General features: G+C 38.4%; 1 protein-coding gene across 1 annotated transcript; it reads left to right on the top strand.

The window, feature by feature from the left end:
• Window positions 1-7,773: 7,773 nt before the first annotated feature.
• On the top strand, window positions 7,774-12,049 carry LOC110017395 (serine/threonine-protein kinase pim-1-like). Its single transcript, XM_023951199.1, has 7 exons — window positions 7,774-7,893; window positions 8,096-8,143; window positions 8,238-8,459; window positions 9,166-9,346; window positions 9,421-9,591; window positions 9,695-10,574; window positions 10,691-12,049. Exons 2-6 carry the CDS (start codon window positions 8,141-8,143, stop codon window positions 9,784-9,786), a joined length of 669 nt encoding a protein of 222 aa, XP_023806967.1. The 5' UTR covers window positions 7,774-7,893; window positions 8,096-8,140; the 3' UTR covers window positions 9,787-10,574; window positions 10,691-12,049.
• Window positions 12,050-15,400: the final 3,351 nt, after the last annotated feature.

Genomic DNA, 15,400 nt, shown 5'->3' with positions numbered 1-15,400 from the left:
TTTCAGTGAAGCATCTTCTTCATGCATCTTCATCCTGAAAGTGGCAGAGGGATTAACATCAGCTTCAATGTGTGCCTCATTAATTAAATGAGCTTTTCTAACCTGGAGTTTCTGCTCCTCCTTTTTATGGCTGCATTCTTGCAGTCTATTTGTCCTTGTTTTTAAAACTCTTGCCCGATTGCAGCGGCACAAACAGGGAATGTCCAGGATGGCTGCTGTCCATGCTGATGGCCCGTGCTCCTCTCTGTAGACACTCTTTATAGACCACGTCCAGGTCTGGGAGCTGAGCTTCTTGTTCCACACTGTACAGCCCTGGCAGAGGATGCTCTCCACGGTGCTCCTGTAGAACTTTCTGAGAAGTCCCGGAGCCAGACCCGCCTTCCTCAGCTTTCTCAGGAAGAACATCCTCTGATGGGCCCTTTTCACCAGTTTGGAGGTGTTCAGTGTCCCTGTCAGTCTGTTCCACCTCCTCACCTCTGATGTGGAGTGCGGGTTGAGATGTTCTCTTGGTCTTCCTGAAGTCTACAATGACCTCCTTGGTTTTGGTGGGATTGAGGACCAGATCGCTGGCTGAACAGCACTCCTCCAAGTGTTGGATCTCCTGCCTGTACCAGTTCTCGTTATTGTCAGTAATGAGGCCCACCACCAGGACCGGCCCTGGTCTTCCGGGGGCCCTAAGCGAAATTTAATTTGTGAGCCCTCTAACTGATCAGTAGCACCAACAAAGCGCAACTGTTGTAATATAAATCAGATCTCTATTACTACATTTTGTGAATGTTTTATTGTTGCTGCTGAAGAATTAATTACAGTATATTGCCTGCATGTTGGATGCACATTATGTGATGCCAAACTAATTTTAGAATATAGAATATATATATATATATATATATATATATATATATATATATATATATATATATATATATATATATATATATATATATATATATATATATATATATATATTAATGTAACATTAGGCACTCAACAAATGACATTCACAAAACTCCAACTTATTAAAAACAGCAACTTAATAGAAAATCATATAACGATAAAACAATCCAAAATAAAGAACACAACAGCTCAATGAGGGTGATTTTGGAAAGTCACAGTCTTTTTCAGTCTGAAAAGGACCTCTTTGCACCAAATCCATTCTTACTGGATCAAAGAGTGTGGTTGGCCATTCAGCTGGACCAATTGGATTTGAGGTTGGTGGAATTTTGTATCCAGTCTGCTCATCTTCCAAACACGTCTCTCTTGGAGCTCTGGAACATAAGAGACATAACTTTAACAAAAGCAAACAGTGAAAAGTCAAACAGTCTCATCAAATCTACATAACAGTTGCTGTGATGCTGGAAGCAGAATGTTGGAAAGAAGGGCCTCCACTGTTGTGTGTGTGTGTGCAAATGTATGACTTTATATTAAGTAATAATGAAACAATAAGTTTGATATAGGTTCCATATTGTCTAGATTTGAACTGACCAGCAGCAGCATCTAGGTTTTCCCTTTCAACAGAGGATGTGGTGACAGGAGTTTCTTCTGCAGCTAAAAAACAAGAATTATTAGTATACAACAATCACTGATAAAGTTAATAAAATAACTATAGCAGAATACTACTACTCTTTAGTCTGTATTTATCTACAGCCCCTCCACAATCTCACATGCATTTTTGTGATAATTGTGGCAGAAAAAGCTGGAAGTTGCTGCTGTTTTTTCTAAAATATTTAATAAAATTCACCGTAATTTCCGGGTTATAGAGCGCACCCGATTACAAGCCACACCCACGTGTTTCACGTGTTTAACTACTTCTAAACACAAGCTGTGTCACAGTTCAAGCCGCACGTACTAGGCAACGTGGTCAGCCTAGCAGATCCAATCCTAACTCCCAGATTGTGCAAAAGTCATTAACATACTGTGGGAGGAGTCAGCCTTGCATTATGCTCGAGTGATTAAATACACCCACATCTGCCAAACAGCATGGACATCTATTCTGTTCACAAGTTCCTCAGTTATGGTTTTTTATATTTTAGTTTATTTTTTTATTTTTTTTTAATTATTGACAATCTAAGTATCATATATATAAGTACAAACAGAAACCATATAATCAACATTACATCCCTCAGTTATGATGAAGAAATTTACATCTGCGATTCCCCATTTCCCATGAGTCTTAGGGGCTAAAGGCAGGTCTAACCCCCAGCTCCCCACACTGTTGTCAGTGTTTAAAGAATGAGCAGCAGTGGATGGAGGGGCTAACGGGAGAGCATCTCTCCTTCCGCTTGTGTCGCGGCAGCATTATGGTGGTAACGGGGCTGGTTAAAAAAACACACCAGTAAAATAAAGCAGCGGCGACTGAAAAGCGCGCGCCTCAGCGCGGTGCGTGCGTCAGAAGTTTCCTTCCACAACAAACACTGTTGCTCCGCGGACGCCTCTGCGCTCCGCGCTCGCCCCGCATGCTCTTTGTCTCCCCTTCCTATCTTCTCCGACACCCCTTGCCAGGGCGGCTCCAGGGAAGAACGCTTCGTCCCCATTCTGCGCTGGACGGAGCAAATCGTGTCTGTGCGGAGCAATCGGACTTAATACTGAACGTTTTGTGGATGAGGGGCGGATGCGTTGTTACGTGTGGGAGCCTTCAGACTGCCATCGGCCCCGCAGCTCTATGTGAACGAGCAGCAGAACATGTCTCCAGCTCACACGGAGGCTGTGAGCGTTTCAATGCAAAATTCCGCTCAGTCCTTAGAAACCGTTAAAACGACCATGTCAATTTGTGTTTCCAGTCGTGTCCCGACAAAATAAAGGCGGATGTTATTTCCACATATTTTCATGCAGCCAAGCTGCAGATTGCAGCTTTTCCCGCATCGATTCATGTTCATCCAGACTAAACGTTGTTAGCGCCTGTTAGCCTTCACCTAACCGTACGTTCTGCCAGAAAAAAGCACTGACAACACAGATTAAAAATAAAATGATGAGCAAACAGGCGCTTCATAATAACCATAACACGACAATAATAAACGTACGTTTAAAAGATCATCTCGTATATTACGGAGCTGCTAATAAATAGATGGACTAGTGTCACTGTGCATGCGCTGTTCTCTCTGTCATTCAGCAAACCGGCTTTTCCAAACCCGTTGGCGATGGTGGATTTTTTCATGCTGCTTTTAATGATTGCTTTTAACTTGAAAGCTGCATCATATTGTAGTGGCGATCACGTGCACGTTGGGTCTAATGGCACCAAAGGACTCTGAGATACGGCCGGGCATGCGTGTTACGTTTTGTTGAACCATGACTGAAGTGTCTAAGACCTGAAGTCAAGTCCATGCTGTTTGGCTGCTAAGAGGTGTGTTGAAAAATAAATGGCTTGTTGCGTGGAGTTGGAGAGTGTTCAACCCATGTTCTGAGACCGAAAGTGCGGTCATGGCGGCCGCCAATTATATCTATAAATTAGCCGCATCACTGAATAAGTCGCAGGGCTGTGAGCGCAGGAAAAAAGTAGCGGCTTATAGTCCGGAAAATTAAAAAGATTTAAAAACTGTTTGATGTGCATTCGTAGTGGTTTCAAGACGTCAAAGGAAGACTCGTTCTACGCTGGGACGCTGTCACTTTAACCCAATGCATCATGGGAGATGTAGTACAAGCAGCCAACGAACGCAAACAGATTGGCGTATCTGAGCTTCATGGTTTTGTTCACTTTTTCCACGGTCTGATGCCGGATTCTTTGAAAAGCTACACCGCTAAACACGAGCTTTAGAACAAGGAAGGGAAGACTTTAACCACTTCTGATTGGTCAGACTGATGACGTGTTATTAAGCCTCCAAGACAGTTAAAGGGGCGGGACTTTTCCTAAAACAGCTTACGCTATGGCTAAATCGTGGGACCGTCATTCTTTTCAAAATGTCTTTTTTTAGAATCAAATAAACACTAAGAAAAACTATTTTACGACCTTTCATATTCCTAACTACTCAGTGTTTTATCAGGGCCTGTTTGGATGTACACAGAGCTGATATCCTGGTGATGGAAAATGTTTTTAGATCAGTTAATGAGTGCAATGAGTGAGTTAACTACCACCCAGGTTGTGGCCCCTCAAAAATGACTTGATGACTTGATACATATATAAAACTAAGTTGAAATAAGGAGGCATAAAGCATTAGTTTTCTCCCTTTGTCTCAATAATGCCTCAAAATATTGCACTACTCTGCATTTGTTCAGGCAGTAGGCTCAAAGTTCACACTGTCTTGACGTTTTATCAAGCGTAATTTTCTTTGATTTCAATATTGTACAGGAGAGAGTGAGCAACAAAATATTGTTAGGAAGATGTTTATAACATTGTGCTTTATTTAAGGTACCGTTACTCATTGTTTTTTAGGCAATCATTTCACTAAAAATATTTAAGTTTTGAAATGCATAGTTTTGAATTTACTGACTCAAAAATTTGATGACCCCTGTACAAGAAGGTTACTAATAAAGATTAAGTTCTGTTAAGATAAAATTATGTTGTTGTGGATAAGTTATGCAAACTTATTCCTGTGGCTTGAAAACTTGAAACTGGTGAGTCATAGTAAATGATGACAATTAAGTTGTCTTAACAGGAAAATGTAAGTCATATTTAATGCCAATATTTGATTTACACAAATTAAAACTTTTAATTTAACTGTTATCAAAAAATACAAGTAGCACTCAATTAAATTTATGTTATGGAAAAATCTGACTTTTAAGTTCATCAACTTAAAATAATTGTGGCAAATGAGTTTTGGTAACTTGTTCGGGTTTACAGTGCAGCATCACAGCTGCAGGAACACATTTCTTCACCAATGTTGTGGATTCAAAGTTGAAGACGTGGATTTCAGCCGCGCTACATCTCTCAAAATGACCGCTGAGATGTTAATTGCTAAAGCTAACACCCCGATAGTGACGCCTCTCTGGTCTTCCACAACTCTGCTTGAACTGCAAGAGCTGTTTTCCGTGGTTAAAGTAAAAAGACTCGTAAAAATGTGCTCAGAAACTGATCTGAGAGCTGCTGGGCCGAGCTGAACAGCCACAACCTCTGATTGGCTGTTAAAAGCATTTCCCCCTTATGAGGGGTTTGGTGGACTGGGTGATGCATTCAAGCATTCTAGGACATTTAAAACTTTGCAGCTGGAAATAAACTAAAGCATTCAATGGATACATTTTAAATAAAGAAAATATACACTTAAAACTCAGTTCATAAGAAAAGCTTCCTATCAACCACTCTGACCGATCCCCTGCCGCATAGTTCCTCTTGGCATTATGGGTAGTGTAGTCAAATCAAGTTCATGACAGCTTTTATGCTTTATGCACGATATAATTTTTTGGACCTCTGGGTCTGAAAAATACAGTACATATGTTGTAAAATCACATTTTTCACAAATGTTTTAGTATTTTTCAGATTGTATCGATTCATATGCAAACAACAAAAAGTAAACTAATCCTCAAGTCACATGCAGTGTAACTTAGCAACAGACTGTGACATCACTGATATCAGAGAGCCCCATTTTATAAGTTGCTTAGCAACACGGTTAAGCCATAACATTCTTCGAGCTGTAGAGTCAAGCACGTATTTTGAGACAAGGGAAAGATTTTCCGATTTACTCAAGTTTTTGTGTAATAAACAGTGAACGATCATGGACAAAAATTCTGCCATGGACAATCCAAAATATCCTGGTAAATGAGAGTCCCGGCAAAACTTTTAGTGATACGTTTGCTTCGTAAAAAGGTTAAAGTGTGGTTTTTGTGTTGCTATGATAATATTTTAACTCATCCTGCTTTTCCAAAGAAGTTGAGAGGAAGACCAGTCCTAAAAAAAAGAAAAAAGTGACGTTCCCTGGGCCAGTTGTGACTCCTGAATCTGAGCCTACAAAACCATCTACCAGCACCCAAGACAAAACCCCAGCGAGAAAACTCAAGAAAAAAAGACAGGAAGACAAAGAGGAAGAAGAAATAATAAAGCCAAAGAAGATGAAAACTTCACTGAAAGGTAAATGAGCTGACACAGACCCCAAACAACATGACAACATGTAGGCTGAACAGAATAGGTCAAATTCTAATTTATTTTTAAAGGACATGTCTCTAATAGTTTGACAGTACAGTGCTACAAAAAGAAATTAAAGGTCATAAAATTAAAAAAATAAAACTAGCACGACAAATTAAAAACTACCAGATCGTCACACTCCTCCCAGACCATCTCAAAAGTTGAGTTGCTGTTATTTTTAATTCTGCGTTGTAAGACATAGGAGCAAGTTTGTGAGCCTCAAAGCTCACGACAGCAGTCAATTGTCCAAGACTATAACACTGGTTTACAATCATCCAAACCTTTAACGTACATTTCACAACAGTACAGATGTAACGAAATCACTTTTTCGAAAAGATTTTACACTGAAGTGCTTCTCAGAATGTGACAATTTAAACATAAACACTACAAAGTAGCTAAAGTCACATGCTGTGTAACTAAGCTACAGACTGTGACATCACTGATATCAGAAAGCCCCAATTTATAAGTTGCTTGGCAACACGGTTAAGCCATAACATTCTTCGAGCTCTAGAGTGAAGCACGTATTTTGAGACAAGGGAAAGAATTTCCGATTTACTCAAGTTTTTGAGTAATAAACAGTGAACGATCACGGACAAAGACTCTGCCATGGACAATAAAAAATATACTGGTAAATGAGAGTCCCGGCAAAACCTTTAGTGACACGTTTGCTTCGTAAAAATGCTAAAGTTTGTTTTTTGTGATAACATCTTAACTCATATCTTTTCAAATAAAAGCCCCCAACACATTGACATACTTTATGTGAGCTCGAGCAGTTAACGGTGAAGATATAAAAGAAATATTCTATAGTAATTAAGCTGTTTTTTTGTTGTTGCTTTTTCATTTTCAGAGTCTAGCACTAGCACGGCACGACAAGATGAGACATCTTCAGATGATGGACAAACCCAAAATGTTGAGAGGCAGCCTTTCCCTAGAAAGAAGAAACAGAAGGATAAACATATAAACCAGGAACCAATTGAGTCTTCTGAATCTGAGCAACCATCTACCAGCACCCCAGTGAAAACACTAAAGAGAAAAAGACAGGAAGACAAAGAGGAAGAAGAAACAATAGAGCCAAAGAAGATGAAAACTCCTCCAAAAGGTAAATAAGCTGACACAGACCCCATGGTTTTCTCGAGGAACAAGAAAAAAAAAATAGAAAATAAAACTGTCAACAAATTAAGGACATACTACTCTCTGACTATCTCAAAAAGTAAAAACGAGTTGTCTTTGTTTTTAAGTCTGCTTTGACTGCAAAAACTGCAACCAAATGAATATCTCTATTTCTCATCAACATATTTTACATTTCCTAAACACTCACACTAAATTTAAACTGTACTGAACCTTAAAATGTTTTAGTTGTTACGATGAAAGCAACCGTCTTTGGTTTAACTTTCCTAAGGTTGCTTCTTAATATGCTCAGCCCATTTTTTTAAAAATACATATTTAAAAAACACTTAAATACAGTTTTGCCTCTGAGTTTTAGCACAAAGGGGTAGTAGAGGTGTACAAAAAGAAAAGCTATGCAATAAGAAAACCCTTTTTCTTGTCATTTTCAGATTCCAGTTCCAGTGACGCTAAACAAATTGCAACCTCCTCAGAGATAACTGAGAGGGACAACTTGATTACCGATAAAGGTCTGATGATTTAATACAATTTACCCTTTTACCTTTTACCTACTGTTACTTTATGTTTGATAATATAATTTTCAATAATAAATGAACTAACATTGCATTTCTGTTTTTTTGTGTTCAGATAAATTTGAAGCCAAATATGTGGAAGAATATTACTTTGCTTCAGGAGGTTATGGATCCATATATGGTGGCTTTCGCAAATCTGACAACTTACCAGTAAGTGTTTCATTTGTGAGCTACAGACCTTTATAAAAGCATGACAAAAGTACTTGGATACATTCATTTATAATCAGACTATTGATGTTTGTGGTCTAAATGGTCTAAATTAAAATAGATTTTGATGGAGGGGAAATCTAAATGATCCTAGTTTGTCTCCTGTCAGTCATCTCACAGTCAGAAATGCTCTTGTGTCTTGCAGGTAGCCATTAAGCACATTTTCAAACGTAAAATCCCAAATAAAAAAATGGTAAGTTGCTTGAGCCAAATTCTTCTGAGTATCTCTGCTCTAATTGGGTTTCTGTGCTTCTGTTCCTCATGCTCTCTTTGTTTTGATTCTTCAGGATGATGGCAATGGAAAAATGGTTCCTTCTGAAGTGGCCATAATGTTAAAGTTACAAGATGAATCCATTCATTCAGATGGAAAAGCAGCGCCAGTAGCCCTGTTGGACTGGTATGAGATAGGTGGAGAAATCCTCTTGGTCATGGAGAGACCGATCCCTTGTGAAGACCTGCTTCATTACATTGATAGCAAAGGAGGCACACTGCAAGAAGAAGAAGCCAAGGTAGGCCCGTGTGCAGTCTGTGTTGGTTTGAGATGTTCTGTCTGTTTCTGCAGAAACTTCCTGAAGCTGAAACGTTTATTCAATGCAACCTTGTTTCATAAAGTAGTTAAGTGTTCGGTGAAGAAGCAAAAGTACCTTTCAGCAGGTTCAGAACGTTAGAAAGAAGAGTACTTCTAAAGCTACATATACACTGGGCATGTGATGCGTGGTCAAGAACGTGCTAAACGCGGCTTGTTGAACACGCATTTTGCCCCTGGTGTTCACACTGGACAAGCAGGGGCGGGCTACTTTGCCTTTATCTACTTTTATTTAGGTTTGCCACCTACAGTTGGAAGACGCTTGGTGCAAAATGTTGAAGCAGTGCAAATCTCTCAATTTGGGAACAAAATGTAAACTTTTGTTAATTGGAGGGGATGTCATCCATACTTTACAACTAAATCCGAGTCCCCAATTGATCAGAATTCAACCTGGTTTGACTTGCAACACATGTTCAATGGCCGTACGTTTTGTACGTGGAGCTTGAAAACAGCCGTTAAAAAGTGCATGTCGAGAGTTTTAAATGTAACGGCCCAAAACCCACCTTCACGTAGACTTTTCATTGGAAGTGAACCTGAACGCATCATTACGAGGCCAGTGTGAATGCTGTTTTAGAAGGCGGCTTTAGCTTTGCTGCCTCAGCTTATTACTTCATTTTTATCTCTTTCAGATCATAATGAAGCAGCTAATTCGCACAGCCATAGACCTTGTGGACAGAAATATCTTCCATCAAGACATCAAGACTGATAACATCCTCATTCAAACCCACACAAATACACCACAAGCTCGTCTGATAGACTTTGGAGTGAGCTGCATGGCAGAAAAGGATTCCATCCTTAGAGGATTTTCAGGTAGAAGATCTGCATCTACAAATAAAAACATGTAAAATGAGCATGAATATGACTAACGTTTATTTTTTTTCCAGGAACTCCCATAAATGCTCCCCCAGAAGCATTTAGAGGCTTTTGTAGCCCTGGATCAACCACTGTGTGGCAGCTTGGAGTAATTCTGTACGAAACCCTCCATTACTGCAACGATTTCTCATCAATACATTTTCTTGACGGGGATCAGATGATTGACGATGAACTGTCAGAAGGTAAGAAATAATCTGTCTCTGCATGGATGCTTGGGCTCTGACCGTCATCTTCACTTTACTTCACTTTACTTTACTTTACTTTACTTTACTTTACTTTCTCCAGAGTGCCAAGACTTTTTCCAAGCATGTTTAAATACTTCTGAAGAACAGCGCCCCAAACTGCAAGATCTCCTCCACCATCCATGGCTCAGATAAATTTTGGACAATACGGATGAGACCTTCAAGATGCTAAAGCAAAGAAAAAGAAAACACACACACACAAACACACACACAGGGACAGAGAACTCAAAAGTCTGAAATCTTAAAAAGTTTAAAAATTTTAACAAAAATCAAAAGCCTAAATTGACCTTAGAATATAAATGTAGAGTGTAAAGGAAAACGATAAATACCCCTAAATATACCCCTAAATATAAATAAATAAATAAAAAATATAAATGGCCCCTACTTGTTTAGCTGCAAGTAGGGGCAAATGATGGCGATATTATAAAATGAAAGTTGGTCCAGTTTTTACCCTACGTAGGAAACTATGCCAGATTTAAAATTGGAATCGGTTTAAAAAGTGGCATTTCCGATTACTAGGTCCTGTGTTTACCAACGATTTTGTTAAAGTACCCCAACTTGCACGATACACTCCTTTTTTTTCAGTCTTCTTTTGCTTTGATGTTTGGAAACACGGCACTAGGCAGCATTAAACAACAGAATGTTGTAAAAAGAAATGTAGTATAGTATAACTGAAAATCCAGATGGTTAAAATTAGTTAACTAGTTAAAGGAAAACTGAACAAAGGCTCCTCACTGGCGTTAAATGTCTTCTGGGTTCTCTGTCTCCACTGACCGTGCTAATGCTGACTCTCCCGGAAAGACCTGCCTCGGTTTCCTCATTCCAGTGACCGGGACTCGTCTGTGTTGCCGTGACCTTCGTGGATGCCGCGTGCGGATGTCCTCCAGAGAGAGTTGGCAGGACCTTCTGAGTCTCAAATTTTGGTGAGTTGTTATCCTAGACAATCACTACAGTATGTAAAAAAAAATGATGTCCCCAAAATAAAGCTGTAGATGTTAAAGCAGTGTAATTTCCTGACGTGCTGTTGTCTTTTCAACAGGACTCCTTGGCGTGATGGTGGTGCTGGTGGGGGGGTTGTTACAGTGTGCTGCTAGCATACTTTTTCTGCAGCTCCTTTAACCCCCCTGCCGTCGTCTATATAGAGAGCTTGGGCAGGAGAGGAGTGTGCACCACCCAAACCGGGTGGATTTAATTGGCAGAAAGAAAAACTAGGAGGGGACGTGCAAAAACCAGGCAAGGCTTTTTAATTCATCTGTAAACACATAAAATTAGAAGCTCAAAAATCCTTTTAATGAGAAGCATAAGTCTAACAAGGTTGCATAGTGTTTAGGGAATCTGACTATTTTCCGAAAACAAGCAAATAGAAACCACAATGTTAGCGTTCCGGATGAGCTTCTAAATGAGGGTGGTAGAGGGAAATCGCCTAATAACGAAAACATCAACATTTATAAAGTCTTTGTAATTTCCATAACAGATATCAAATAATAAAAGAATATTGGACATAACTGAGATCAAACGAGGAATCATATTGCTAAAACATGCGCCAACTGTATAAAGGGAAAAACGCATTAGGAAGGGGCTACCAACCCAAACTGAATACAGGGGGGAAAGACACTTAGGGACAACCAATAGTCTGTAGTTAAATAGACAGATTGGTCCCATTACACGTGTGTGGGTTTTCTCCGGGCCCTTTGGGCTTCTCCCACATCTTAAAGATGTGTCTTAAAGTTTATTTGTTGCATACCGAAACCTAGCTTTTCTTGATAAATTGGGATTTAAAATTCTTGAAAAGAATCAGTAAAAATAGGACCATCCAAACCTCAATCGGTTTTCTACATGAACTTTTGCAACTCTGACTTGGCAAAAATAAAATTAAGAGCCTGCACTAAAGCGTACTAGGTCTTCTAAAGCAAAAACAGTCAATTAAAAAGCCCTGGCATGTCCCCTAACTGGTTTTCAAATTCGGGATTACAATTGGTGAAATAAAGAAGAATTGTGATGTTTTTTTCCCATTATTTTTCTTTTGTTTGTTTTTTGTTGGTCAAACACAGAAACGTAAAAACAGGGTCTAATAATCTTCCAACAATAAATGAAAAAACTATGTTTTTTTTTCTCTTAACAGTATTTTAAAGCTTCTTTAACCATTTCTTAAATTACCATCAATTGTGTTTAAAATAAACTTGAATGAGGTTTTTGTTGGAGACAAATTACAGTAAGAGTATATATTACAGTTTGTGCTTAAAAAAATTATAGATATAAGTATTTGTATTTTAAAGTGAAAATAAATTCTTTGTAGGATTGTAAACGGTGAAGAAAAGTGGCGTGACCATTTTCTGATTGGAAGAAACATTGGATTTCAGAAACTGAATAAAACGAGGCTTAGAGTTTGATAACTCTATCTAAACATCCACCCACCTGCTAATAAAAACATCAAAATAACTTAGTCCTGTGAATTTGAGATGTGGAAAAACAAAATCAAATTAGGAAGTACCACAGTAGTTTTTGAACATTCTCCAATATTTTGTAAAAACAATTGCATCGACTCTTCTGTTAACCTTTTAATTTAGTTCTTTAGCAGTAACTATCTAGTGCAACAAAAACTGAACTTCAAACTTATGGAGAACATTGCTGCAAGACAGTTAATATGTTGAAAGAATGTTCCTGCACATTTAGCATTTGGTAAGGTTTTAGAAAATAATGACAAATATTAGGTCTTTCACCACAGACAACTGAAATGTAGGTTTGACGAGATAAGGTTATGCAGAAAAACTAATTTTTCATAAAAATGAGGTCTCAGTCACTATGGTTGGAACTGGACTCCACTTTTGTTTTTCTTTTTTGGTCAAGAGTGGACAAAAACTTTCTAGATGAACAGCAGGCTGAGCTGCTGACAGTATAAAAGATGTAATCATGTTTTGAAACATTTGAAAAATATTAATCCTTATTTGGTCCCAACCTTCCTTTGAACTGAAGTCCAACATGAAGTAGGTTAAAAGTCTTCAACCACAAAGTTCCTCCTGCTTCAAACTGAGGGAATTAGGGCAAAGTTAGCCACTTAAATAAAAAAGGAGGGGAATGAACCCCTAAATTAATGTTTCATTGGAAATAAAAGTGCCTTTCCTAAAAGACAAAGTAACCTTAAGTGTGCCAAGAATGAAGGAGATGTGGAACCGAACGCAGAGGACGTGGAAACGAACGCAGAAGACATGGAACCGAACGCAGAGTCCGTGGAACCGAACGCAGAGGACGTGGAACCGAATGCAGAGGACGTGCCTCATGTATGGGAACATTTTAACAAACACAAGGAAAACTGAAACACAGGAACCTCAGAGATGATAAAACACTTGAAATTAGAAAAGAAAAAAAATTGGTAACACTTTATATTAAGATTCCTTAACAAGCTCTGTGAACGCATTAACAAGCATTATAATAGAATTTTAGGGTCTTAGTAAGACATTTATTTGTACAATAGGTCTAATAAGGTTTATTAAATTTCTTAGTTAACACATTTACAAACAGTATTATTAGGATGTTTTTAAGATGCTGCTTACGAGAAAAAAGTCAGATTTACAAGGAGAAAACACCGAAGTTGTCTGTTCATCGGAGCATCGCTTGAAGATGAAAGATTTGGAGCCTTTTGTGAAGCTTTATTTCAAGGTTTATTATAGGTTTAAAACAAAGAGATTCTGAACCTTTGGCGACTCAAAATCAGATTATTGTCAGTGGAGCCGGTTTTCCGGGGTTCAGTGTCAGTAAAGCGGAGTTTCAAATGTAAAATAAGGAGCTCAGAGACACGTTTGGGTGCAGAGGATCGTTGCAGCTTTTATTTTCCTTTTCATTCACAAACCCTGAAGTTCATCTGTCACCTTACGTCATGAACCTGTCATCAGATACGAAAACCAATGCGGAAGTAAACGTCCTGTTATATCATTAAACAACAAAGATGAATGAAAATAGTCTATCATATTAGCAATAGAACGTTGAAAATGCCAAAAAAAAGTGATCCTCCTCCTCAGACGGAAGCGTCACACAAACGTAGAGATCTTGTTTTTGGTGGAGGAAGAAAGGATTGAAGTGGAAAGCTGCAGGGACACCGATGGCTTCATCGGGCTGCAGGGATCCTGAAAACCAACCATCAATAAATAAAACTTTAATAAATTGTTAATCAAACAAATGAGCTTCCAGATATTTGGAACGTTCAAGCTCATTCAGATCACCTGTTCAATAAAGTTTAGTCGGTCTGCTCTGTTGCTGCGCGGCGTTCACCTGCTGCTCTGCATGCTCACTTCCACTTAATATTGTAAACTTACGAGTTTTTTTCTCATAAATTTACAACTTAAAATTTTGTAAAATTACGAGTTTTTTCTCATAAATTTACGAGTTTTTATCTCCTAAATTTACGAGATAAAAACTCATAATTTTACTATTTTTTTTTTTTTGGTGGCTTATTATTTTTTTTGGTGGCCCTAATACTCCGTCGTAACATCCTAATAATGATGCTTGTAAATGTGTTAAGTAATTTAATAAACCTTATTAGACTTATTATACTAATAAATGTCTTACTAAGACCCTAACAATTCTATTATAATGCCTGTTAATTCGTTAACAAAGCTTGTTAAGGACTCTTATTATAAAGTGTTACCAAATTAAACAACTGCTGCTTAATTATTGGGTGAACATACAGGGTAGTGCAGATGAAGTACACATGGTTAGAAGAGCTATTGCTCCATGTTGGGAAAGGGGTAGTGGGAAAAATGAAAGTGTTGCTTGTAAATTAGCTACATTAGTGAGAGAAACAAAGATTCATGGTAAACCAGAGGCTTTTGTACCCGGCCACTCCTTTCTGGGTCTTTCCATAGTGGATTTTTATCTCCACATGAAGATGGAGGATAGCAAAGGGAAGGGAAACTGGGATGAAATCACAGCAGACAGGTTAGACACGGTCCATGCTTCATTTATTCCTATATGCACAGAGGGATCTTAAGACCCAGAAACAAAGAGAACTGTTTTTTCTTTCTGTATCCCTGCAATTGGAAAATATGTAGGAATTAAGACGTCAAAGGATATTTCAGTTTTTGCTGTTGAAATGTTGGCAATATCATTTAGTTTACACTGGTTAGAACAGAATAGAATTGGAGATGGTATAATTTGTTCAGACTCATTATCAGCATTGATGTCCTTGAAATCTTTTTCTTCAGATAGCAGATCGGATCTAGTGTATGAAACTTATGAGAGTTTGTTCAGGTTGGAAAAATTGAAGATAAGCATCAGATTTATGTGGGTAATGAAATGAAAGGAAATGAAATGGCTGATTTTATGGCAAAGCGGGCGTTGAAACATGGTTTATAGATGGAAATTCCTTCAGGCAGAATGGAAATTAGGGGGATTATTAGGAGAAGTATTATGGAAGAATGGCTGAAACAATGGGAAAGGAAGGGGAAAGGTTGACATCTATTTAGTATTTTCAAGACAAAGTAGGGAAAGGTATGAATATCAGAGTAAACACCAGAGATCACGACATAATATCACGTTTGAGGACGGGACACACTGGTTTGAATAATACATTACATTTGATAGGGAAACATCCAACTGGTTTGTCTGATTGCAGGAAAGGGGAAGAATCAGTGGAGCGCATACTATGTCATTGTGAATTGTGTGGGAAAGAAAGACGACAGCTGGAGGATAGAGTACGGTTACTAGAGGGTGAGCGGATGAGTTTGAAGAGGCTTTTGGGAGGGGAGGAAAATTT

Source organism: Oryzias latipes, chromosome 21 (genome assembly GCF_002234675.1).
Source record: "Oryzias latipes chromosome 21, ASM223467v1".
NCBI lineage: Eukaryota > Metazoa > Chordata > Actinopteri > Beloniformes > Adrianichthyidae > Oryzias > Oryzias latipes.
Note: the sequence above shows the minus strand (reverse complement) of the source record. Positions and strands in the feature narration are given on the sequence as shown.

Excerpts from the sequence above, each read along its gene's own strand:
- LOC110017395 (XM_023951199.1), top strand. Across the intron at positions 8,460-9,165 it reads TGCAAGAAGAAGAAGCCAAG|ATCATAATGAAGCAGCTAAT; the intron begins GTAGGCCCGTGT and ends TATCTCTTTCAG. Across the intron at positions 9,347-9,420 it reads CATCCTTAGAGGATTTTCAG|GAACTCCCATAAATGCTCCC; the intron begins GTAGAAGATCTG and ends TTTTTTTTCCAG.